The sequence below is a fragment of the Heterocephalus glaber genome, unplaced genomic scaffold, assembly GCF_053883595.1.
Source record: "Heterocephalus glaber isolate CG9 unplaced genomic scaffold, H.glaber_assembly_v1.0 deba00000331, whole genome shotgun sequence".
NCBI lineage: Eukaryota > Metazoa > Chordata > Mammalia > Rodentia > Bathyergidae > Heterocephalus > Heterocephalus glaber.
Window position 1 is genome coordinate 46896149 of NW_028258142.1, and position 26766 is coordinate 46922914.

The 26766-nt window shown below is 33.8% G+C and overlaps 1 protein-coding gene across 10 annotated transcripts in view; it reads left to right on the top strand.

Moving 5' to 3' along the window:
- The window catches only part of Nol4 (nucleolar protein 4), a 329323-nt gene that overhangs the window by 103687 nt on the left and 198870 nt on the right, over positions 1-26766 (top strand). For 9 of the 10 annotated variants that reach the window (XM_004855194.4, XM_087193623.1, XM_004855193.4 and 6 more), the window contains one exon: positions 6460-6592. In XM_004855194.4, the coding sequence (XP_004855251.1) occupies positions 6460-6592 (133 nt within the window). Of the gene's footprint in view, positions 1-5375; positions 5517-6459; positions 6593-26766 lie in introns of those variants that run through there. The other variant, XM_087193594.1, reaches the window with a different exon arrangement.

The following is a 26766-nucleotide window of genomic DNA, read 5'->3' on the forward strand; positions in this document are numbered from 1 at the left end:
AAATAGATCCTTTTAAATTTACAAGTGGTTTAGGGAAATAATTTCTATTTTTCTATCTGGAAAATATTAAATTGGATTGCACTATCTCAAAATATTCAGATAAATCACTAGATTATTCACAACCTTTGAGAAAACTGTTGTTATAAAAATATATGAAGGAGTTTAAATAAGGAAAGTCACAATGAAGTGTAATTCAAGTGAGATATACCTTGGTGAGAAATTATATTTAAATTTGAATAAACATTAATCCAATAAATTCACCAGCATTTTTATTGAATACCTTCTATGTACCTGGTGATCTTGGAGATAAAGTGAATAAATTAAGAAAAAAAATAAACCCTGTCTTTATGGAGCATAGTGGGAGGAACAAACAATAAAGAAATAAAAAATAAAAGTCTGTTTATAAAAAGATGCTAAATGGTATTAAAGGAAGTAAAGAAGTTCAAGAATAGATATTCCTTTAAGAGTTAGATATTACAGAATGCAGCTTAGTGGTAGAAATGCATGCCTAGCACGAAGCCCTGGGTTTGATTTCCAGGACCATAAAAATAGAAAAAGAAATAAACAAATTACTTTATTGGGAAGGTATCATTTGAACAGAACTGAAGAAAACCAGTTGTCTATTATGGGTATAGCCCTTCTAAGGCAAGTGCATTTTTGGTACTGTAGCCACAGGAAGATGGTCAACATGGTGGTGGCAAAATGAATACAAAGGAGAAAGGGAGGTGTATGTTTTGTGAAAGCCTGATTGGAGTGGGCACAAAGAGAAGGAAGAAGGAAGGTCATTAGACAGTTTTACTATGGAGGGGAGCAGAGGAAGGGGACAGGAGCTGTAGGTTGAACAGGAGCAGGTTGTATTTTTTGGATTCTATATCTATTTTTCTAAGGTTAGATGAATATAGAATATTTGCATATTGATAGGAATTGTGCAGCAGAAGGAAAAAATGATACAAAGAAGAGAACAAAGTATTGATGTAGCAATGTCCTCAGCATTCATGGAGTGGTTTCTTATATAAGATTTGGAGAGCTGGCTTTCGAATGGAGCACAGACAGGAGGGATCAGATAAGGGCACCTGAATGGTGGTGGAGCTTGGGGAAATGTTCTTCTGTTTGATCTTAGTACTTTAGCGAAAATGAAAGAATGACGATGTTTTAGAAGGTGTTGGAAGTTTGAGAAGAGGAAGTAAAAGATAGAAATTCAGACAGTGGGGCATGAATGGACCCAGGAAAAACTTAAAAACTCTTTTTTATATTTCAGGTGAAGTAATTTAAATGGCTGCTCACATTTATTTTCAGCTAAATATGAGTAGGATAAGGGGGAAAGTAAAATTAATTGTGTTGAGGGTCTTGTGAAAAGACAGTGGTCAACAAACCAAGGAATTTTAGCTATGTGTTGAGAGAGAGAGAGGTCAGGGAAAATGGGTTAGAATTAATGGGTTGTATATATCAATGGAATGGAAATTTGGTCAGGGTTAGAATATTAGAGGGAATTATCTGGAAAATTTGAGATGCTGTATTAAAATTGTGATGGTTGAAATAAAGACTATGGAACATTTGCATTTCTGGAAGTGGAATGCACAGGACATGGTTATAGCAGCAGTCTTGCTGAAGAAGGTAGAGAACAAAATCATTGAGGGTACTCATGGAAGTGACAGGTCAGGACATTCGCAGAGATACTGAAATTCCTGTGGATTTCAGCATGAGAAGAATTGAAGTGAGTGAAGGGAGCTTTAAGAAAACTGAGGGAGGAGGACTCACCTGAAGACAAGCAGATGACTACAACAAGTAAAGGGCAGTGTTTTTAGTATAAGTTTAAATTATTTAAAAATAAATATATATATTCTTTTTTAAAAGCCCTATGGAGTGATAACAGAAGGTTTTTCTACCTCATATAATTTAATTCTTACAACTGACATATTTTATCTCCATTTTGCAGATGGATAAACAAAGTAATACAGCTTACCCGAATCATAATCTAGTGCAGAGTCAATCAGACCTTTAAACCTAAATTTCGTTCACTTTATAGCCTCACATCTACCTCCTCTATTGCACATAGATTTTAAATTATTGCTAACTATTCAGTATTTTGAAGTCAATTAATGTAAATATAATACTATAGTGGAGCCCAAAGGGGAAAATGTAGATGATTTTCACTTATAAATTGTTATGTGTTATTCCCAAAACTTGTGCTTTAACACAACAATGATTTATTATTTTGCATTATTCTGTAAGTTAAGAATTCAGGCTTGACTTACTTGGGGTTTTCTTTTGTTACCTGAAGGAGGACCATTTACTCAGTTACACTCAACTGGCAGCTGGACTAGGCTGGATAGTTCAATAAGGCTTCATTTAAGTATCTGGCTTTTTGATGCTCATTTGCTTGTATCTCTACAATCTGGCTATAACTTGGGCTTCCTCACAGCCTGGTGACCTCAGGGTATCTAGGCTATTTCTTATATGGCAACTGGGTTCCATGAGAAAGAAAGCAGAAGCTCACTAGTCACCTGGGACTCTCAGCATCACTTCTGCCACATTCTATTGGCCACAGCAAGTAACAAATTCAGCTAGCTTTCAAAGGGAAGGGAAATCAATACCACCCCTTGATCTGAGGAATGACACATATGTATAGCTAGGAAAGGAACTCATGGCAGCCATCTTAGATACTACTGTCTACAATGGTCAGTAACCATGGAAAAAATTCTCAACCAATTCTCCTATATTTGGGAAAGCAAATTTTTATAATTAATCTATTTGGGAAATACCACATTGAGAAAGATTTTTATGAAATACTGTTCCTATATAAGATCAGTGAATCTTCTTATAAACTGTTGGTAAGGGTTCAGATTAAAATGAGTTTTCTTGTGGAGAGTTTGACAGTAATTATTAAAAACTAAAAAAAATGTATGTGATTTAACTAGAATTTTATGTTAAGGAATGTTAAATGGGAAACAGTTTATGTAGTAGCATGTTCACTGCATTACTAACAGTGAATGTTTAGATTTATTTTCAAGGTCTAGCAATAAAAGGTCAAATCTGTACTGCCCAATGTGGTTGTCACTAGGAAATTCTGGGTGTTTAAATTTTTTTTGGGGGGGTGTTTAAATTTAATTTGAAATTAATTTATATTAACTAAAATTTAAAAAAAATCAGTTCTTAACTAATACTGGACACATTTCGAGAGTTCAAGATATGGCAGGAGCTACTTTACAGACCACTACAGAGTGGTTCCATCAATTCTGAATGATTGTTGAGTCACACATTGTTTAGTAGACAATGGCTGCAAACTTATGAGCAAAGAAGTGGCATGTTCACACATGGGAAGATTGATTTGCTGGCAGCTGCTAGGTCAGACTGGTGTGGCAGAAATTGGAAGTGGGTAGGGAAAAAAAATTTTATGCAGTTCAGGAAATAAGGAAATAAGATTTCAAACCAATGACAATAGCAATGATAATCAGGAGAAATGTGATACAGACTCTTTAGAGAGAAAAGGTAGAACTTGGAGGCTACATTGAAATGTGAAACAGATCATGGGTCTCTACAACTTCTCAAAGCAAAAATAGAAACTCAAGAGTAAAGTTTTACAAAGTAAATACATTTTTTAAATAGGAAAGTCTAGAAAGAAAAGTATTACCATAAAATATGTGTTCAAATTTTTCTTAGATTAAGATTCAAGCAGCAAAACTATTATGGGACTAGAGATGGCTTTCATTATCATGACCTTTAAGCTGCACAAGGTATAAGCTCACATTGTACAATGTAGAGACCTTTTTCTGGTTATCACACTACACAAAATACTCACATAAGAAAAAATTTAAATGAACATTCTAAAGATGACTATGTATAAAATAACTACTTATATTAATCAAGTTTTCTGATTACTTACCCTTATAATTTGTAGTTTCTTATTATTATTAATTAGTATTGTCTCTATGTTGATAAAAAACACAATCTTATATTTCATACATGTTTGCTACTTTTATCAAAAGATAATTTAATCAGTTAATAATTGGAGTAGAACTTAATGAATGTTTATATTTAGTTGAATTAAAGTTCTTTTTTAATATATGACATTTAATATTTGAATAAGAAAAACTCTGAAAAGCACATTATATTTCATAGCTGATAATGGAAAAAATATTTAAAATATTCTCAATCGTTGAGGCACTTATAATAAGAAATACATTTAAATTGGTGATTTTTAAAGAAAGAAAACATATAATACATTTACGTTTTTAAATTGGTGAATTTTTAAAAGAAATAAAACATACAGCGTTTCATTTGCTTACATAGCATTTTAATCTCTTGTCCAGATTTTTTTTTTTTTTTTGGTACCAGGGATTGCACTCAGAGCATTGTGCTTGTGAGGCAGGCAGTGGCACCACTGAGCTATAGTCCTGGCCCACTTGTCCAAATTTCTTAAGAACTATGCCATAAGATGTGTGTTGTTTATCCATAATGCACTGTGGAACCATTTTACAGAACAGGGACTGTAACTTGAATCTTTGTGTCTACCTCTGTCTTACACATGCACACACACATATATACATGTTTTACAAGTGTAGTACCACGGAAACAGTTTTACTAGACCACATGTAATCAGCTGTCTGTGGAATACATGAGAAATACTTATTAAGAATATGTTTATGTAGAACACACACAGCTACTCTAAAAATATACATTGGTCACATATTGTATATATTTGTATATATTTGTGCAATAGGATATATATTGTATATGCTCATTTAATGCAATAAATGTGCACTTTATTCTATTATAAAATTTATTATATATTCTACATAGCAATACAAAGCAGCTATTATGTACCTGACATTGTTCTAGGCATTCTATTTTTTTTTTTTTTTTTTTTTTGGTACTGGGGATTGAACTCCCGACCTTGTGCTTGCAAGGCAGGCGGCAGAACCACTAAGCTAAATCCCCAGCCCAAGTCATTCTAAATATATTATACTCTCTCAATCCTTGTATAGCCCTATGTGATTGGTACTCTTATTATCCTTATCATATAGAAAAATAAACCAAGGCACTGAAAAGTTAGGTAACTTGCTTAAGGTAAAGCATCTAGAAGTGGCAGAGCCCTGCATCCAGGAAGTCTAGCTCCTGAGAATGTTCTCTAAAATGCTATGACAGAGACGCTGTGTAGTATTTGTAGTTTGTCTCTGTATCGTCCATTTCTGTGTGTCTATCTTCTGTACGTGTATATGGTTCATCCACTGATAACATTAAAGTCCACATTAGATTTTCTTATTTTTTTTCATGTATTACAGATTTTTAAAAAATTTTTCTTAGAATTTAGAACTGGAGAAGACATAATGTATGTTATATACTGAGAGGAAGAGTGTCACCAGGAAAAGTCTATGGGGCTGATGGGCCAGAGGTCTCCCAGGTGGCATTTCCTTACTGAATTACTGAAGAGCTGGTGCTACTTGGTAAACCTAGATACAACCAGACCTTTGGTGAAGGAAAGACAACTAATTCGCCTGGGCCTGACCTAGGAATCAGTATGTCAATTTGTTACCCTATCAGAAGGGTTCTATCCCCTAACCATAGCAATTTCTTTTTTTTCCTTTGCATTTTCTTTGCTGATACTAACACATTATTTATTGAAACCGAAGTAACTTTTCCTATTCAGAGAAAGCTGGGTGACTTCATATGAATCCTAGTTCTGGTGTATAATAGTGGGAGCCAAGGGGGGGGGGTGCCTCAATTTCTTTTGTAAAGTTGGGTGAATCCTAGTTCATTCATTGGTTGTGATGATGATGCAAAGAGTGAACAAATGTAAACAATATCTACGACATGAATGTTAGCACTCCTTTAGCCACTGTTAATTATTAGTGCTGGACTTTCAAATCAAACACTTACAAAAATAATGTCAAACCCAGTGCTTTTGATGAGACATTTTACACAAGCTCCTCAGAACTTCCCATCTCCTGAAACACACATCATTTGTTAAAAAAGTTTTCCAAAGGAGGTGGCTTTGGTAAAAAATCTTTATGAAGGATTTCTTTTACTGAATTCTAACATTTATGTTTATAGTATTTTATCAAGTCACTTAGCTTTTATTCAAAACTTTTTGCCCCTTTTTGCCATGTTTTATGGTTGGCACTTTTGCAGGCATTTCCTGAAAAAAAAAAATCCATTATTTCATTATTCAAGTTACAAACTACACCCAAACTACACCTTTCCAAATGTATTGCTTTATCTTTAAAATGAGCATGTACATAGATGCATTGTTTGAATATTTAGAAGTTTTAAAATTCCCCGAAGGGAAAAATTATTCTCTTATTTGTTATTTTAAGCATCTACTAGCATGTAACATAATTTTCTGAGTTCTGTAAAGGCTTACTTACTGGCTAACTTCTAACTGATCACATAGATAAAGTGGTCATTATTTGAATGCATTATACTTTATGATGCTTGATGATTTTTTAAAACCATTTTCAGGATGAAAGTTCAATAGAAAGTGATGAATTTGATATGAGTGATTCGACACGAATGTCAGCTGTGAACTCTGATCTTAGCTCCAATCTTGAGGAAAGAATGCAAAGCCCCCAGACTCTTCATGGCCAGCAAGATGGTAAGCCTTTTGAATCAGTCGATCAATCAGACAAACAATGAAACTAAATAGCAAAAAAATCAATGAGTCAGAGTCTATTAAAACAATAACCACCTTTCTTAACCCTTGTGTCCATTTTCTAAAATCTGTATGCTATGAGGACTTTTTTTCTGTGTACTCAGGTTATGTCATCCACTTTGTTAGTTTTAGATGTAAGCATTTTGTTCCAAACTAAAATGTGTTAGACTGATTTATAAAAAGATATCAGTTATAAAAATCCAAGAATATCCATATATTGCTCCCTGAATTTAAAATATGTTTTACCAGTGCAGTTTAGGTTTCTGCTATAATGTTTTCTAGCTTTGGTTTCTTGGGCCATCTTTTTTTTTTTTGGTACCTAGGATTGAACTCGGGTCCTTGCGCTTGCGCAGCAGGCGGTGAAACCACTAAGCTAAATCCCCGGCCCATCGGGCCATCATTTTTTGACTGAAGAGTTTAAAGATAATTAAAGGATTCATGTAAGTATTTTTCTCTTACCTAAAAGACTAGATATTAAAGGACAATTTTACCAAAGTGGTTTTGCTGAGTAAGAAGATACTTTACTGTGATTTTTCACCTATTTTATTCAGTTCAAAGGAAAGGAAAGACAGTGATTTCTTATTCCTGAGTCCATTGAAAATTCCGGAATCATTTTTATTTTTGATAAAAAAAGAAGCTGAACAAGATATACAAAGTAGGCATGGTGGTTAACACTTTAGGCTTGACATTTTCATTGGAAAGCTATCTTTGTAGATTTTTGTTTTTATAAGTTTCAAATTATGTATGCAAGTAAATGTGTCATATCTGGGTAACTGTGGATAAAAATGGTTATACATAGAAGAAAGTTGGTTGATTTTACTCAAAATTAGTTGATTATCTTTATAATTAACAAGTTACCATGAACTTTTAATTATTTAATATTGTCTTATATCTGAAGATGGGGGAAAATATCTTTCCTTGTTTTCTCTGACACTTATGATTAAAAATTTGTTGCTAAAGATTGCAGTATTTCTAGTTGGTTTTTGCATTCTGTTTATATTAGTAAGGCTGAAGATATTTCTATTTCTAAGCATAAAAAATTCTTTAAAAAGGGACTTGTCTTTTTTTCATTTTTGGTGATTCTAAAAGATGTTATTTTATTGGGATGAGTTATGAGAAACAGAGGAATGCACTGATTATCACCGACATCAGGTCATATTGTCCTCAACACACACTATAATAGTCATCATAATAAAAAGGGCTCATTTTTGCGATAAAGATGAAAGTTTTTTAGATATAAATTATCTCTTTTCTTTAAAAGCATAAGTAAACATTCTTTGGATTTTCAAATGGCAATTTCTATGTGATGCTAGAATCATGACACAAAATATTCAAAGTTATATATGTATATATACATCACTCTATTTGAATTATTTGTATACATAATTTTGGAGAATGTATAGAACAGGAGGATGTCTGTTATTACGAAAACTCTGTTCACTTGACTAGAGTTGCTAATTGTAGACCTTTAGCTGGGGCCAACTGATGTGATAAAAATATGTATTAACTTTAATAATGTGCAGTGTAATAATTTCAAATATTACTCTTAAGGGAAAGTGTTTTGTCATGATGGATTAATGTATGCTTTGCTGGTTAAGATATATTTAGTTATTTCTTCTCCAACTTTGGCCTAACCCTTCCCTTACATATTAGATATCTTTTCCTCCTTTTTCTCATTGAGTTTTTCCTTGCAATTATCTCTCCTCCTGCACCAAAGGTTTTCCCCATCCTGCTGGGAACAAGTAATTTAAAAAGCACAAGAATTTATTTCTTGTGGTACTAGAGGCTGGAAGTCCAAGATGTAAGTGCTACTAGACTATATATGGTGAGAGCCTACTATCTACTTCCCGAGCAGCACTTTGTTGGTGTATTCTCCAGGAAGAAGTTCTATACCACTGCTCCAGGGTAGAAGGGATGGAAGGGGAATGAGAGGGGCAAACTCCCTCTGTCAACCCCTTCTATCAGAGAGCCTAATCCCATTCCTGAGCCCTCATGACTCAATCATTTCCTAAAAGCCACACCTCTTAATAAGGCTGTATTAGAAATTAAATTTCGATGTAAATTTGGAGACAAAAATCATTCAAACTATGGTAGATACTATGGTGCCACCTCATTCATCATCCCATTTATCTGTACCAAGCCTACAATACACTTTACAGTGAAGCTCACTGAAAGAGTTGTCCTCTCATTTCCTCTTCCTTGTCTCTGCTCCCTTTAGCTTGCTTCTAGGAGGCTATTTTCATCCTTCTTGAGAAGGGCACCAACAAACTACATGTTGCTACTTCACTGGAGAATCATAGTCATCATCTCCCCTGACACTGGTGTTTGAGGGAAACATACCCTATGCTTCCTTGTGGGCTTTCGTTTCTCACTTTCTCAGTCAACTGTGTGAGCTCATTTCTACCTGATTCCATATATGTTGGAGGATTGCAGAATAGGATCATGTCTATCTATGGGTAGGCTACTACCTAGAAGATGACATCAAATCATGTTGGTCTAATACCATCTGTAACCATATGAATCCCAAATTTACTTCTCCAGGCCTTGACATTCCTGAGCTCAGGACTATCACTACCCATCTCCTGTTAACATTCTTTTGAGGACTTAGTACTGTATGCGACTATGTCATTTTTGTTATTTTTAAAATTTCTGTTCTATTATTTTGGTAATTTCTTAGCTGTTCCTCTTCTAGAATGCAAATGCCATATTAATTAACATTTCCCATGCTTTTTTCATTCATTTGCCTTACTTGAGATAGTTCTTAAATGCTTCCTTATTTAAATGATGAACTCACAACTTACATGGTGTCCTAAGTCCATTTTCATGTCGCTGGAACACAAAACCCAGCATCCACAAGTTAAAGAAGGATGGTTCACAGTCTGTAGAGTTTTCAATCCATAGTCCCCTGGCTCCATAGCATAGCATATGGCAGGAGGGAAGGAGAGAGGGTGGAGCCGGGAGATAAACCTTTCCAGGCACACCCTCAGTGACCTGCCTCTTTGGACAAGGCTTCACCTCCTAAGAGCAAGTCAGCTTTAAGCACACACACACAATCCAGTCACCTTCCAATAGCCCTGCTTATGAGTGTCTGTGGCTCTCGGGGGACCATCTAAATATAAACCATGACACACCATAATTATGATTTGTAAATAAGTTTTTGCATATGTCCTTCTTTTCTTCTCAGCTTTTCCATGATAATGGTGCTCCTCTAAATAACTGGTATCGACAACTTGTTGTATAATTCTTATTTTCCCTTGTACACACTATATATATACACGTATATGTATACATATGTGTATATATGTGTATATATATGTATATATATGTGTATATATATATGCAATTTTGCCATTGTTTTATGGAAATAATATGTTCTAGATCTTGCTTTACTTATCTCACATTACTTTTAGAGCTAAAGGATGAGTCCTTGACTTCATTTAACAAATGATCTGAAGGAATAAAAGTAGTTCATCTGACCTAAGTGAGAAAATCTATTTCATTTTAAAAAGTAAGAATCTATAGTAATAAAACTGTTAGATTATGTGTATCTTTTTCAAATTAATAGGGACATTTGGGGCTTGCCCTAGGTTGGCAGGGTTCTATTGCTTTTGTAGATGATTTGCATTAATCTTTGGGAGCAGTTAGAAACCATGAATTTGTGATGGGACAAATCCGATTTTGGGTGAACATCCTAAACATGGCTTCAAGCTAGAGTAGTGTAGACCAGGGTTTCTAAATCTCTCAATTTTGGCACTGCTGACTCACAACGCTTTGGGGTTTTTGGGGGGGAGGTGAGGTTCCTGTACATTTTAGGATATTCAGCAGCTCCCTGACCTTCACTGCTTCATGAAAATAGCATCATACCCCCAGGTTGTGACAACTATTGTTTTTCCAAACATTGCAAATATCTGAGGTCAAAATTATTCTATGAGCAACTGATACAAGCAAAGAAGAGGCTGTGAGAATCAGCAGGGTGGAGCTCGAGGAGAACAATGGAGAGAAAAGAGCAAGTTGGAGAAGAGTATAGGAAGCACTTTCCAATTGATTTTCCATGAGGACGGAAATATTCTGTGATTAGCCTGTCTAATATGGTGGTCACTATCCATGTGGTGGCTATTCAGTGCTGGAAATTTGGTTAGTGTGACTGAGAAACTATTTTAATTTTAATGCCATATAATTTTAATGATTGTTAAATTTCAATTATCTGACCACATGTGACTGATGGCTTTTGTATCGGATTGTGTAGCACTGGAACATTATTTCATTTTGACTGGGTAGTAAATTTCTTCTCTGCAATAAATCAGATATTTCCCAAGTTTTTAGAAAAACTGTAGAAGAAACTTCTATTTCAATAATTGGCTTCATCTACTTTAATGTGTCTAAAATCTGAAAACCATACGATTTTGAAATTAACATTAAAATGTTCTATTTTCTCTAGCAATCGTGATTGACTGAAGATATTTAAATAAATTTAAGTAGAAGATTGTGATGTTTTAAATTTTTTTACACAACTAAATATATATAATATCTTTATGGGGTACCATATAATATGGTAAGAAAAAAAACATTTTTTTTCATTTTTTACTTCACCATTCTAATGAAAGATTTGCAATGTAATTATCAAATACCAAACGATACTGTGTATACTGGGAAAAAGGAGGGAAAAAAAGGAAAATCCCTTGCCCCAGGCTGGATAATTAGATAAAGGTCAATAAGACATAAACCAGGATGAAAAATTTATAATGAGAAGAATGTTACAAGATTGATGTATGATATTTAGCTTGTTTGACTTATTTTAAGTTCACATTGCTTCCCTAACTCAATAAAAACACAATGATAAATTATATAGATAATGATAATATATAGACACTCTAATATTCAGATAAGAAGCATTGTGCTATCATTTTTGGCTTAGAGGAAAAATTATTAAACTATAATTTTCAATTGATGTGAAAATGTCTTTTGGCTAAAATTATTTAAAGCTTGTATATACATTTGATTTACTCATAAAAGCATGTGATCTTTCAAAGTATCATGGAATACAAGGAGCTTATTGTGAAGAAAACATGGTTATAGAACGGCTGTCACTCACAGAATTTCAAAAAAGCAACCCTAACGTTAATAGCCCAAAGTATCCTCTATTGAAATAGTGACCAGTTTGTATGCATCCTTGTCTTACCATCCATTTAATAGATTAAAAGTAGAAATGTTGTCATTTATGTGTCTTTCTTTTAATCTCAGTTCCCAAAATTTTGTGATAGCATGGACCAGCTCAAAACAGAATTCCCTTCTCTTAATCAATTTGTACTTTATCATGAATGTTTATCTTCTAAAAACAGCTCATCTATTTGTTATTTCTTGTCTCAAGATATCTGGCAAAAGAAAAGTGTCAAATTTAGAAACACTTAAAATTACAGTTCAAAATAAGCCTTTGACATCATTTTGGGAGGATACAGTTTTCTAAGAACCAATTTGTTTTTCTGAGTTAATATTGTATTGTAAACTATTGATATTTTAAGAGAATATTTTTGCTTTATTAAACTGAAAAAGATTATTAGTATCAGCAAATGATTTATTTTTAAATTACAAGTGGAAATTGAGACATACCTTTAAATTCTCAGCTCTGAAAATAAGGGATTACAGTAGAAAACATATGTTTTCTTTAAGACTCAAATTTTATTGATTTTGCTTGTGACATTGTATAATATAATGCTTGTGGGTGAGCATGATCGATACTCCTTGATAGTGATGTCAGTTGAATCAATGGAGTAATAATACAGGATTTTGAAAACATAATTTTTGTTTGCTTTGATCTTGCAGAGTTTGATGCAGTCATAAAGGGATATATTCTGGGAAATGCATTTTTAGGTGATTGCATCATTATGTGCCTATTGTTGAGAGTCTGCCTATTGTTGAGACAACTATGATGTCACTAAGAAATATAAACTTAGAGATTACCATCATATATGTGGCCTGTCATGAACTAAAGTATTATGTGCCTCATGACTGTACTTCATTATTGAACAATTACTTGTTTACACATTAATAAATATCTGTTAACAGCATCTGGGTGCCAAGTAAATCAATACAGTGATGTCTATAAACGGCTAGAAAAGGAGAAGGATGTGTGAATTGAGTTCTCTTTAGGAGCTGATTTTTCAACATTCACTTCAAATTCTACCCATGATAGACTTTAAAAAATATATATTCTAGGCATATTTTTCATTCAAGGATGTACTTGGCAATTCTGTTAGCATAGAAATGCATAGTTCATTTGCCAGAATTTGCAAATCTCTCTCCTCATAATATTTGCATTATAAAAATGTTCTGGTATGCTTCAGTTGGTCAGGTTATTTTTGATAAAAAGTTGAATTGCAATTTAATGTCTCACATAGCATACACATATGTATATTTTTAATTTTACACAGTCATAGTTAACTATAAAAATATTGAGGATCTTTAGGTATTACTTCACCACTAAGAATGCATAATTTTTAAACTACAAATGTCAGCTTAATAAAAATTAAATGGCAATTGTTATAATAAACAATATAGTTTAAATATATTCCAAGTTAATGAAGTAATAGGATAGTATTCTACATTCAGTTATTTGAATTGCTTACTTTTGAATAAAACTACAATTTACCTATAAAAATATTGTGGCTTTGATGTCAAAAGGTCAGAACACAATTTCAAAACATAGAAAGTTTTTCTGTGTTCAAATATCCTTTGGGAGATGATGAATCTCACTTCTGCCCCTTGGTCTTTTAAGGCCTGGTTATACTAAAACAGGTGACTGGAACAAATGTCCCCATATAGAACCCAGGATGAGATTCCTGCTTCCAGGGATGAATAGATATTTGGCAAGAAAACATATTATTTTGACACATTCCTTTTCCCAGGTAATAATTACAGTACAGAACACTGGCCCTAAATATGTGTTATTAAGAAACCACTTAAAATCTATTCCTATGTGAAATATTTTTTCATTTTCCACTTTTCTATATTAAAGATTTTATTTGATCCCTATGGCTTCCATAGCAGAAATATTTGCCTCTCACTGAGATATACTTCATGTACAATTTACCCAAAATAAGAAGCATATTTCAGGGGTTAAGTCATCAAAAAGGAGGAAAATGTCCCATTTAGAGATATAATTTTATTCATTTTATTTTATAAGTACATGTATGTAACTCATACAGTTCATAATCTGTATAGGAGTGGTTACATGTACATATTAGAGTTTGTTTTTTCATCTCCTCCCCCCTATCCTGCTCTGGTTTGCCAATCACCTTTTTCATATCTGTTGATACTATTTGTCTTAGCCCATGTTATGGCTTATAATGTTTACATTGATTGAGGTTATTAGGTTTCTGTACATGGCATATCTTTATTTCTCTCATTTCCCCTTCCCCTCCCCATACACCTCTCCTTGATCCCTTGGACCATTTCCCTATTGGATGAGATTTTTTTGTCCCTTTCTGTCCATCATTTATGATTTTTTTGTTTGTATTTTGTCTCATTCAAATGAGGAATACCATACAGTATTCAAGCTTGTGTGTCTGATTTATTTCAGTCAACATTATGTTTTCCAGCTTCGTCCATTTTCCTACAAATGCCTCAAATTGGTCATTCTTTATAGCTAAGTAGTATTCCATTATATGTAGATCCCACGTTTTGTTTATCTAATCATCTGTTGATGGGTATACAGGCTGCTTCTAGGATTTAGCAATTATGAATTATGCTGCTATGAACATTGGTATGCAAGGATCACTGTAGTACGATGACCTAAGCTCTTTGGGAAAGATACATAGCAAAGGGACAGTGAGTCATATGGAATTTCTAATTTCAGTTCTTTGAGAAATCTCCATACTGATTTCCATAATGGTTGTACTAGTCTGTATTCCCACCAACAATGTAGAAGAGTGCCTTTTTTCACCACAGCCATGCCAGCATTTATTATTGTTTGATTTATTGATTGTCATTCTTTCCAAAGTAAGAAGTTCTTTTAATTTGAATTTCTCTAATAGCCAGAGATGTTGAACATTTTTTCATATATTTGTTGGCCATTTATATTTCTTCCACTGTGAAATGTCTGTTCATTTCTCTAGCCCATTTCTTAACTGGGTCTTTAATTATAGGTGGTTTTATTTTTTTGAGTTCTTTGTATATTCTAGGTATTAGACCTCTGGCAAACATTTTTTCCCATTCTATAGATTGTCTCTTCACTCTACTGACTGAATCTTCAGAAGCTTTTTAGTCTGATATAATCCCATCTGTTGATTCTTGCTGCTTTTTTGTGTGTGTTGGAGGTTCTGTTTAGAAAATCCTTTCCTGCTCCTATGTTTTCAATGTTTTATCTATTTTATCTTTTAGGTTTAATGTTTCTGTTTTAAGGCTTAGATCTTTGATCCATTTTGATTTTAATTGAGTATATGGTGATGATAGGTGTTCATTTCATTCTTCTACAAACAACCAGTTTCTCCAACAAAATTGGTTAAATATGCTATCTTTCCTCCACTGTATGCTTTTGGACACTGTCAAAGATCAAATTGAATATGAGTGGTAAGGCTTCTGTATCCTCAGTTCTGTTCCACTGATCCATGTGTCTGTTTTTGTTCCAGCACTATGCCATCTTTATTACTATTGCTTTGTAGTGTAGCTTGACATCTGGTATTGCTAGGACACCCGCTTTGCTCTTATTGTCCCAAATTACTTTCACTATTCAGGGTCGCTTCTGGTTCCATGTGAATTCCAGGATTCTTTTCTCTAGATCTATAAAGTATGCTGTTGGTATTTTGATTCAGACTGCATTGAGTCTGTATAACAAATTTTGGAAGTATGGTCATTTTCACAATATTGATTCTGCCTATCCAGGAGCAAAACATCTTTTCATTTTCTGATATCCTCTTCAATCTCCTTTGTCAGAGTACTGTAGTTTTCTTTGTAGAGGTCTTTCACTTCTTTGATTAGATTAATTCCTAAATATTTTATTTTTCTTGAAATAACTGTAAATTGTATTGTTTTCATAATTTCTTTGTCATCCCATTTGTTGTTGGTATACACAAACACTAATGATTTTTTTGTGTTAACCTTGTATCCTGCTACTTTGCTGAAATTAATTATTAATTCTAAGAGTTTCTTAGTGGAATTCTTTGGGTCTTCCATGTAGTGTATCATGTCATCTGCAAATAGTGATGGTATGAGTTCTTCCTTTCCTATATGTAACCCTTGTATTTCTTTGTCTTGCCTAATTCAGCTGGCTGATGTTTCAAGTACTATGATGAATACCAGAGGTAATAGTGGACATCCTTATCTTGTTCCTGATTTTTGGGGAAATACTTTCAATTTTTCCCTGTTTAATATGATGTTGGCTGTTGGTTTGTCATAGATAGCCTTTATCGTATTCAGGAATGGTCCTTCTATACCTGTTGTCTTCATAGGTTTTATCATAAAGGGGTATTGGATTTTGTGGAAGACCTTTTCTGCATCTATAGATATGATCATGTGGTTTTTGACCTTGCTCCTGTTCAGGTGATGGATTACATTTATAGACTTATGTATCTTGAACCATCCTTGCATTTTTGGGATGAAACCCACTTGATCATGGTCTATTAACTTTTTGATAATATGCCACATTCTATTTGGTAGTATCTTATTGAGGATTTTTGCACTTATGTTCATTAGAGATTGGCCTATAGTTCCCTTTTTTAGTTTTGTCTTTATGTAGTTTTGGGATCAAGATGATACTAACTTCCATAAATGAATTTGGGACCACACATCCCTTTGAATTTGAACAGCTTATGGAGTATTGGTGATATAACATCTTTAAAAGTTTTGTAGAATTCAGCCATGAATCCCTCTGGTCCTGGTATTTTTTAAGTGGGTAGATTCTTTATTTCTGAATCAATTTCATTGCTTGTGATTGGGTTGTTAAGTATATTTGTGTCTTCTTGGGTTAGCTTTGGTAGTTTGTATGCTTCTAGGGATCTGTCCATTTCCCCAAAATTTGCTAATTTGTTGGAATATAATTTTTCAAAGCAGTTCTTATCTTCTGGATTTTGACAGTGTCTGTTGTGATTTCACCTTTATCATTTCTTATTGCATATGTATGAGTCTTTTCTCTTTCTCTTTGTGAGTTTTGCTAAGGGCTTGTCTATTTTATTTATTCGTTTGAATAGCCAGCTCTTCACTTCATTTATTTGTTTCATAGGTTTTCTTAGTCACAATCGCATTAATTTCTGTCCTCATCTTTATAATTTCTCTCTTTAGTTTTGGTGTGGGGCTGGTTTGTTGTTGTTTTTCAAGTATCTTAAGATTTCTCATAAGGTTATCAATATGGACTTGCTGTTTTCCTAATGTGAGCATTGATTGCAATGAATTTCCCTCTTAAAACTACTTTCATAGTGTCCCAAAGGTTTTGTTGAGTTGTAGAGTCATTGTCTTTAACTTCCAGAAATTTTAAAATTTCTTTGATTTCTTCTGTGACTCATTGGTGTTTTTTTTTTTAATTTTTAATTTTTTTCCCAGGACCTTGCTCTAGCTGCAGGACCACTGAGCTAAATCCCCAGTCCCTCATTGGTTGTTTAAGAGTATATCATTAATTTTCCAGGAGCTTTTGCCTTTTCGAAATTTTCTTCTGTCATTGATTTTTTTTCCATTGGACAGTGGTCAGATAGTATGCATGGAGTAATTTCAGTTCTTTTACATTTACTTAAACAGGCTTTGTGGACTTGTATGTGATCTATTTTAGAAAAAGTGCCATGTGCTACTGAAAAAAAAATGTATACTCTATTGTAGAGGGGGTTGTTTTAATGCTTACACTATAGCTGTGGATTTGTTCTCTAGACTAAAGGGTTTTATGATATGTAATTTCTCAACTACCCCTGATAGATTCCACTGCAACAGATTAGTCTGTTACTCCTGTAGTTGAATTGATGCCTTAGAAATAATCTGACTCAGGAAAATTAAGTGCCAGTGAACTTGTTGATGAAACCCACCCTTACACCAGGAGAGGAGAGAAACAGTTTCTAACCCAAGAACTCGATCTCAGTCAGACTCTGAAAGATCCCTGCAACTTGGCAGGCCCTGAGTCTGAGTTACCCCTAGTTTTGCAGCAGAGTGATCACAGGAGTAATTGGCGTGTGGTCACTCAGACTCTCTGTCAAAGAAGTGATTTGGGAATCATGTATGCAATGGCTCATTGGATAAACATTTAGATAAACAGTGTTCCCAGCAGACATTTTATTCATTTACATTTTTTGTATGTTTCTTGATTTATCTAGTAATGTGGGGTTATCTTCTTTTATGGTTTTATGTGTATATTAGGTTGTCACCTTGTATAATTGTGCTTTCATTGGCTCTGATTTAATAAACATCTAGGGTCTCTCCCTCATCTAGAGAATAGACAAAGTGTGTGGGGGAATAACTGCAAGGACTAACATATAGAAATTCATAAGTATGAAACTGTGGATGCTGTTATAAAGTGATCATTTTCATGTGGCAAAACATAGGGACAGAGACAAAAATCACTTAAAGTAAACAACAGAAGTATCAAATACTAAAACTGGACAATAACTAGAACTGAAAATAACTCATGAGGAGGCAACATACTATTAAAAAGCTCCATGTAACCACATACTCTCCTCACTTCTCTACTCCTCAATTGGCAGTGACCCCCCAAAGGGAGGAGAAAATAGAGGGGAACTCGTAATTAATATATGTGTGTGTGTGTGTGTGTGTGTGTGTGTGTGTACACAGATACAAATAGGAGAATGAGGAAACAAAGAACTAGAACTCAGAATCCCCCAACTCCCGCAAGGCAGAGCAAAGGGTCACAGAAGGAGATGAAAACAAATATAGTGGACTAGTGGAAACTGGAATTATGACTGGCCTCACAGACAATTTGGGTTATAACTAGAATTTTAGTCTTAACTTTTGATGAAAGTCTTGAGTTGCAGCCTGAATGTTGGCCATTTGTGTAGCTGTTAACAAAGATTTGTGATGCCATGAAAGCATATATAAGTATACATGAGCATCATTCTGAGCTCAGATGCATGTATTTGTGGACGTGATTTCAGTCAGTGCTTTATAGAATTACTACAATTACTTCTATCAAAATGACCCCCCCAAAAGCCAGAAAAGAAGTGAAGGAGGTAAAGGAAGGTAAAGGAAGGTAAAGAAATCAATCACAATTGAAAAGAAGAAGGAAATTGTGGAGAAATGTGAGAATGGTGTTTGTGTGACTAACCTGACTAATATGTACAGCATATCAAAATCCACCATCTTGACAATCTTACAGGGAAAAGACCTGTGTAAGGAAGCTATTATTGCTAAAGGTGTTATTCAAATTACTAAGTCATGATCAACAGTGTTAGATGAGGTAGAGGGGCTATAATATATTAATGTGGATAAATGAAAGGCAGATGGTTGGTTATAGCCTATCCAAGTCTATAATTTGTGAGAAACCTAGGGTTATAAATGCAGAGCTCATAAAGGAGAATCCATCAACAAGTGATAATGGTGGAACATTTCATGCCAGTAATGGTGATTTTACAATTTTAAAGAAAGAAGTGGAGTCTATAGCATAACTAGGCATGGTGAAGCAGCCAGTTCTAATAAAAGGGCTGCTGAAAATTGCATACACCACTTCGAACAATGACACAGATAAATGGCTTTTGCTATCATCAAGTTTTCAATTGCTATGAAACTGGCCTTTCTGGAAGAAAATGCCCAGGAGAATATTCATTACCCAGGAAGAGAAGAAAATGCCAGGCCACAAGCATATAAAAGATAGACTAAACTTACAGCTTTGTGCAAGTGTGAGTGGCGACCTCAAGATAAAACCTCTCTTGGTTTATCACTCTGAGACCCCTAGAGTGTTCAGAAAACATAAAGTCATGAAGAATAGTCTAGGAGTCATGTGGAGATCTAACGCAAAAGCCTAGGTAATGAGTGCTTTTTCTTAAGTGGATCTGACCTACTGTTAAGAAATATCCTTTTCTGCCCTACTGTCTATCTAGAGGACAAAGATTTACCACTCAAGGCTCTCCTCATCATGGACAATGCTCTTACTCATCCATGAGATTTGGAGGAAGAATTGGCTGAAGAATTCCTATGGCTCTCAGTTGAGTTCCACCCGCCCAATACAACCCCTCTACTGCAGCATATGGTCCTTCAGGTCATAGCTAACTTTAAGAAGTTATACACCAAGGAACTGTTCCCAAAGTGCTTCTAGATGGTCTCAGGTACAGATTTAACCCTTCAAGAGTTCTGGAAGGAACATTACAACATCCTTTCCTGTGGGATTAATTGATAAATCTTGGGCCAATATCTCTCTAAGGATACTGAGATCTACCTGGAAGAAAGTGTTTCCTAAAATTATATAGGTGAGATTTTGAAGGCTATGTAGAGAAGCCTGAGCCTTCAGTTGACCCTGTGGTTGATGACATTGTCACTATAGCAAAGTCCATAGGCTTGCATGTAGACAGTGGTGATGTTGAGGAACACAGCTGAGGTGCTTTCTGAAGAGGAGGGGGAGTACCAACGATAACTGCAGTAAAGTTCTTCTTCTGAAATAAAGGAGATCTTGAAAAATGGACAGAGCTACAAACATTTGTAGAGAAGACCCACTCAGAGAAAAAGCCAATTGTTGTATTCACTTGCTTAATGACAATGTCATGTCATACTAAAAAACAGAGTTAAAGAAAAGACACAAATACACAATCTTGGATCAATTTTTAGTTTTGAAAATGTTGAGATCTAGAGAGGTAGAAGCAAGTCCTAGTGGGCTGCAGACTCCCAAAGAGAGAAAAGATACCAGATTCCTGATGCTCTTATGGAAGGGGACTCTCCTTCCAACAATAACCCCTCTTCCATTCCATACTCCCTGCCTGCAAACCAAAGATGTCAATTTGAATTGTGAGTACAGTATGAAATTGTTGTTTCTGGTAAACTGGGCACATTTTATAATTTTTTGTGAATGCATTTAGATGAATTATTGGTGAATACACCAGGAAAATTATTGGTGTTTCTGGTAAATTATGCACATTAAATAAACCCTTTTTATTATGAGAAGGTTAGTTAATGGGTGCTTTGGGAGGTTTGGAATACATTATGGGTATTTCCATTATTTCTTATGAGAAAAATAGTCTTGACTTACAACTAACTTGAGTTACTACCAGCTCTCATGTATGAATTGAATTTGTAAGACAAATGTCCTCTGTACCAGACAGCAGAAACCTATGAAAAGTTCATAGGCGGGCTAAAGAGAATAGATAAGTTCAAAGAGAAAATGAGAAGAAAGTTTACAGCAGTGACACTCAGTATGCCCATGGTGAATTTCAGGGAAATGGGTAAAAAAGTGGATGAGCTAACCAAGACAGTTCAAAACTTGAACAACAGATTCAATAAGGATATGGAATCCTCTAAAAGATATCAGACAGGAATATATGAAATAAAAACAGTGTAAAATTCATACATTCCAGAAATGACTAATGTGAAGACAGACTATCTGATCTTGAGGACAAAACAGTAAATTATAAAATAAAGATCTCAAAGAAGCCAAAAAGAAAACAAGAGAACAAGGGAAAACTATCCAGCATCTGCTAGATGACAGCAAAAAAAAAAAAAAAAAAAAAAAAAAAAAAAAAAAAAAAATCTAAGGCTAATCAGGTTAAAGAAAAGCGAGAAGGCTGCACAGATGGATTCACCAACATGCTTATAAAAATTATCAAAGAAAATTTCCCAAATATAAGAATAAATTTAAAGCACAACTGAAATATCCTTATAGAACACCAAACAGTTATGATGAAAGGGGAATTCACCAAAGCATATAGTCATTAAATTCACAGATATTCAGCAAAAAAATGATAATTTTAAAGACAGCTAGAGAAAAAACCAAAAAATTACATATGAAAGTAAACCAATTAGAATCACAGCAGAGTTCGCAGCACAAAACCTAAAGGCCAGAAGAACTTGGAGTGAAGTATTTCAAGCCCTAAGAGCAAATAACTTCCAACCCAAATTAATTTACCTAGCAAAGCTACCCTTCAAAATAGTTAGAGAAATAAGTTATTTCCATGAAAAAGACCAGCTCAGAAGAAATATGAGTGCTAAACTAGCCCTAGAGAAAACACTCAAGAATATTCTTTACACAAAGATAGGATTGAACACACCTAAAAACATAGAGGAAACTAGTGAGGTCAGTGGATAAACGACAACAAAAATATGAGGACAAGTAAAACAAATTATATACCAACAGATTAGGAAGACAAAAACAGCTGAAATTAAAAGATCAAATAAACACTAACACAATCGTAGCAGGGGATTTTAACACCATACTTTTCACAAAGAGACAGATCAACTAAACAAAAAGTCAATAGAGCTGAATGACACCCTTGAACAAATGGACTTAATAGATATACAGAGTATTAAAAGGTAACTTCCTGGATCTCTAGGTGTACTTAGGACAAGTGTAAGGGAGTGAGGGGACCAATATTTCCTTATTCATTCACCAAACGTGCACTGAATCCTAGAATAAATTAGTTATTGGAGTTACAAACATAAGCATGACCTATTTGGCTGAATCAATGAAATATGGCAATTTAATGTGATTCAACTTAATATTTGAGGCTCTAACATAACCTCCAGGAGAACATTAAAGATTTGAAAGCAAAAGCTTTTGAAATTGGGATGCATTTGTGTTTCAGATAATAATGACGAACACATATATAGATGATACATATCTTTTTTTATTCATTAAATTTATTGGTACATTTTAGGTATACAACATGATGACATTTATCATTGGGAATTTGTACCTTTACATGCTGTATCTTGGTTCTTATTTTTTCCCCATTCCTCTGCCCTCCCTTCAACCCCTCCACCCCTCCCTATTTACAAAGGCTTTGTTTCCGTTTTTTCCTTTTCTCATATTTTTTCCTTTCCTTCTTTCCTTTTTGACTTGTACAAAAATGGCCACAGTTCTGTGGGGTTATAGAGGCTAATAAATTAAAAAATAGATTTTCTACTTGTGAGATAAATAAGTGGGAAAGAAGATATGATAGCGAGAGTTTCAGTTAGCCTCCTATCACACTTCAGATTACATGCTAAAGTAGGAATTTATTACAATAGGAATTTATTTAAAAACACAGGTGCCTAGGATTCATTTCAGATGAGATGACCAAGGCTATCATGTGGGATAAAAGTATGAGAGCAATGATCCAGACTGTATTTTTAAGATACTTGTCACCATTCTACCCAACACTTTGGAAAATCAAAATGGCAGCAATCTGACAGGTAAAATCATGTGGGTACCCTTCATGTTCAAAGGATATATTGCCCAGACCTTTGAGTTACTTTCTGAATGAGAGTAAATTTGCAAGGTTTTTTGGGTTTCAGTAACTCTATTTTTGTGGATACAACAATTGTCACGTACATTAGTTCTTCAGTAATTTTTTTTTAAAGTGCCCCATGATTGATCTAAGAAATTTTCAGTCACTTATATGGGCACTACTCACATTGGATCTAATTTAAGAGCATACACACCCCTACACACACACACATACACACAAACACACCCTCCATGCAATGTTATTTTACTGCCCGGTGTGTATGTGGATAAAATTTTAGTAAAAAGATGCTTCTGGCAAAAATTGCCTCTAATTTTGCTGAATAGAATGTAATTATTAAGGCATATAAACCACCAGTAAAAGCAATTACTATTCACTATTTAATTTAATTGGAAAAATCTTATAAAGCATGTTTTAATAAAAATGATCTAAAACAGTATACTTTGTAGGAAATTAAATTTAGTGGTTAATATTTTACGATGGTGAGTTTTAATTAGAAAAGCTATTAAAATGTTTTCCAGTCTGAACACTAAATTCCAAGTGAAATTACATTGTCTTGTGTAAGTCATTTTCTTTTTTCTCCAAGTTTGTTTTCCTTTTAATTGTTGGAATTGCTTAGGAGACTTGACATAGAGCAAAAATTGTTAAAATAAATTTTTAAAAATGCAAATGTAGCAAAATGTTTGACTTCAAAGTTGAATCTGTTCATAACAGTGTTATCACACTTAATTTTTAATTTGCACATAATTCATATATTCTAGACTTAAAATACCTGAAAATAACATAGTTCTGCTGCTTTTTTTATTCAAATTTTTTCAATGTCATATTAACAATAATTTACATAATAAATTTTTAAATTTACTGTTCTGAGTCAAGGTAGTTACATGGATATACATTTTATAAAGCTCTTTATGACAATGTATAAATCATTATATCATAATGTGTGGAAATATAAACCATCTTTATAAATAACATTTAAAAAGTAGGAAATTAGAAGGAATACTACAATGAATTGGAGGAAATTTTGATTGTTGAATTCTTTTGTAATGTTGCTTTGTGTATACTTGTGTTTGTATATGTATTTAATCATTTGAAATTGCTTTTAAATGGTAATTCTCTATCCAAAAGCAGAAGAGCAATTTGGCTTACTCTAATTAGTACGCATAAAAAGAGATGCTTGACTATGCTTTTATTTAAAACGCTTTTGCAAGGAATATTTTTTATTACATTTAGAGTTGTATTATTTAAAAGTTTGCTCTACTTCCCTATGTTAAACTTTCTCATATTGGCACTTTACTCATTACATAAATGGTTTTTAATATAAACAAGTGCTTATTTATAGACCTACATTATTTGTTTCAGTCTGAAGGTTACCATACCTCACAGACCCTTCTCAGCTAGTTCTGGTCAGAAAAATTAGGGGAAATTGGCTTTGTTCCAGGCTTACTTTGAAAAATCTAATAAAATTAGTGAAGGATGTCAGATTACTTTGGAGTTTTATGTACTTCTGAGTTGGTTCTTTGTTTTGAGATATTGCTCTTGTGATTTTGTTATTATCTGCATGTCTGTATTTGCTTCCATATATGTTTGCATAGAGTCAGCGTTCAAAGTTTCAGTAGCTCCAGGAGAGACTAAAATCTATTAGAATCAAGTAAGCGATAAAAAATTTAGTTTCTGAATATTGTGTTGTAAATGCTAATGCATAAATAAGGTTGAATCATATGTTTCTGGAAAGTTATTAGAAAATATATATCTTTTGTGCATGTACTCAAATGCATTTTTAATGTCAGCAATATTGAGCAATTAGAACCACCTGAATTTTTTCAATTTGAGAGTCTTGAGCAGCTCTCTTTTCCTCATTTTTGGTTAGTTGCTGCTATCACCCAGCTCTTCTTTATAAACCCTTACTGTAAGGTCAACACCAGTCTGTGTTTGTTTGTAGCATTTTTGTACTAGTTTGGGTCTGCTAAATATTACTTTTTTTTTTTTTTTAGAAAATTTCATTAGTTTTAGACAAATAAAATAGTTCAATATCTAAACTATTGGAACTGGTGTTGCAAGACAGCTATACAAACCAATAAATCAACTACAAAAAATACCATAAAAAATACAGAGTAGGTGCATAGAGACTGTAGTTATATTTTGGGTTGATAAGAAGATAAAAATAGCTGGAGGATATTAAAGAGAGGGGTTGAAAAGATATTTCACTGTATTTATTATACATTTGTAGTATAATTGCTCTCTCGTGAATCTCAGTTCTCTAATTGAATGGATTGCCTTGGAGGCAGGAAACAAAATATACCTTATGCATGTTTATACTTTCTCCTTGCCACCGAGCATAGTAGTTAACATAGTAGAATAATATAAAATGAAGAAGTATTTTGGAATCTCTTCCCCTTCGCTTACTTGTGTAGTGATAGTATACTCAACTCTTGGATTCAGTGTTTCTTGCTAAATTCCAGAGCCAGTTGAATTCCTCTTACCTCTATAGTTTCTGTGGTCTACCTTCTAGATGTACTCGGGAGCAACAAAACAATAATCAAAAGAGCTTTGAGACCTTAGTAAGTTCATTAAGAAAGCATTCTGAATGAATTCCCAATTGTAAATCTGGAGACCTGGTTTCTTATTCTAGCTCTTCCAATATGTAATTCTGAAACCTGATTTAAGAATTATTAGTAGTTTGGGGCAACTGTTTCTATGTTTAAAAATGAAAAGCTTAGACACTCTCTCTCCAAACTTCATTCTACTTTCAGAATACTCTGTGTGTTCACCCTCCACTGGTCTTCTTTCTTGTTTCTTTTCCCTTCTCATTTTTCTTTATATCTTTCAACTACTTTAGTGCTTTCTTGGCCTAGAAGGGGAAGAAAGAATGATGGCTATATCTTTATTTTATCTTTCTCTTAGTCGGTCCTCTCATCTTTAAAGAGCCACTTTAATTCCAAGATATATGTGTGAAAAGTTCTCAGAAAACCAGAGAGATTGCTGAAGGAACAAAGTTCCTTTTCTCTCTCCAGTTCCCCCATACAAGTTATCCAAAATTGTTTTTGCCTTCTTTGTCTTCCCAACTTTCATATCTTTGGCAAGAAACTAGTGATCATGAAAGCTCATGGACATTGCCTAAATGTTATTAAGCTAACACGCTCTTCTTTATTTAAAACTTCTATCCCTTCTTCTGTCTTGAATATATAAACCCATGTAGATACATGTAAGTGTGTGTATGTGTATGCTTGGTAGGGAGAGAATGAGAAAAAGGAGAGAGAAAAAGAGAGAATGAGAATTAGAGTAGTTTCAACAACAATAATAATTGTTTTCCTTGAAGAGCTTTCCATAAAATTTATCCTGAGTCTTGAGGTACTAGAGAATTTCTTAGGATTTTTTTTAGTACCAGTATCATAATATCTTCTGAAAACTGAAATATATGTATATATTTTAAAGTTTTGAATTTTTTGGTTAAAGATCTGCAGTCAGCCTGTATCTCAATGGAGATTTATTTCACTAAAATATCATTATTGCTTTGGTATAACAGTGTCTTAGAAAATAGATGCTACTGCTATACAGAATAAGATGTATAGCTGATCAATGCTTAGCTCTATCTTTATAGAAATCTGTGATGAAACAATCAAGAACAATCAGATTAGCATTACAGGTACAGTGGAGTTAGTGCACTGAATGTTTATGCCAGTGTTCTGAGTAGATCTCTGGGAAAACATGTTTACTCTTTCAACACATATTGGCAAAATCAGCAAATTATCTTAAATTCCATGT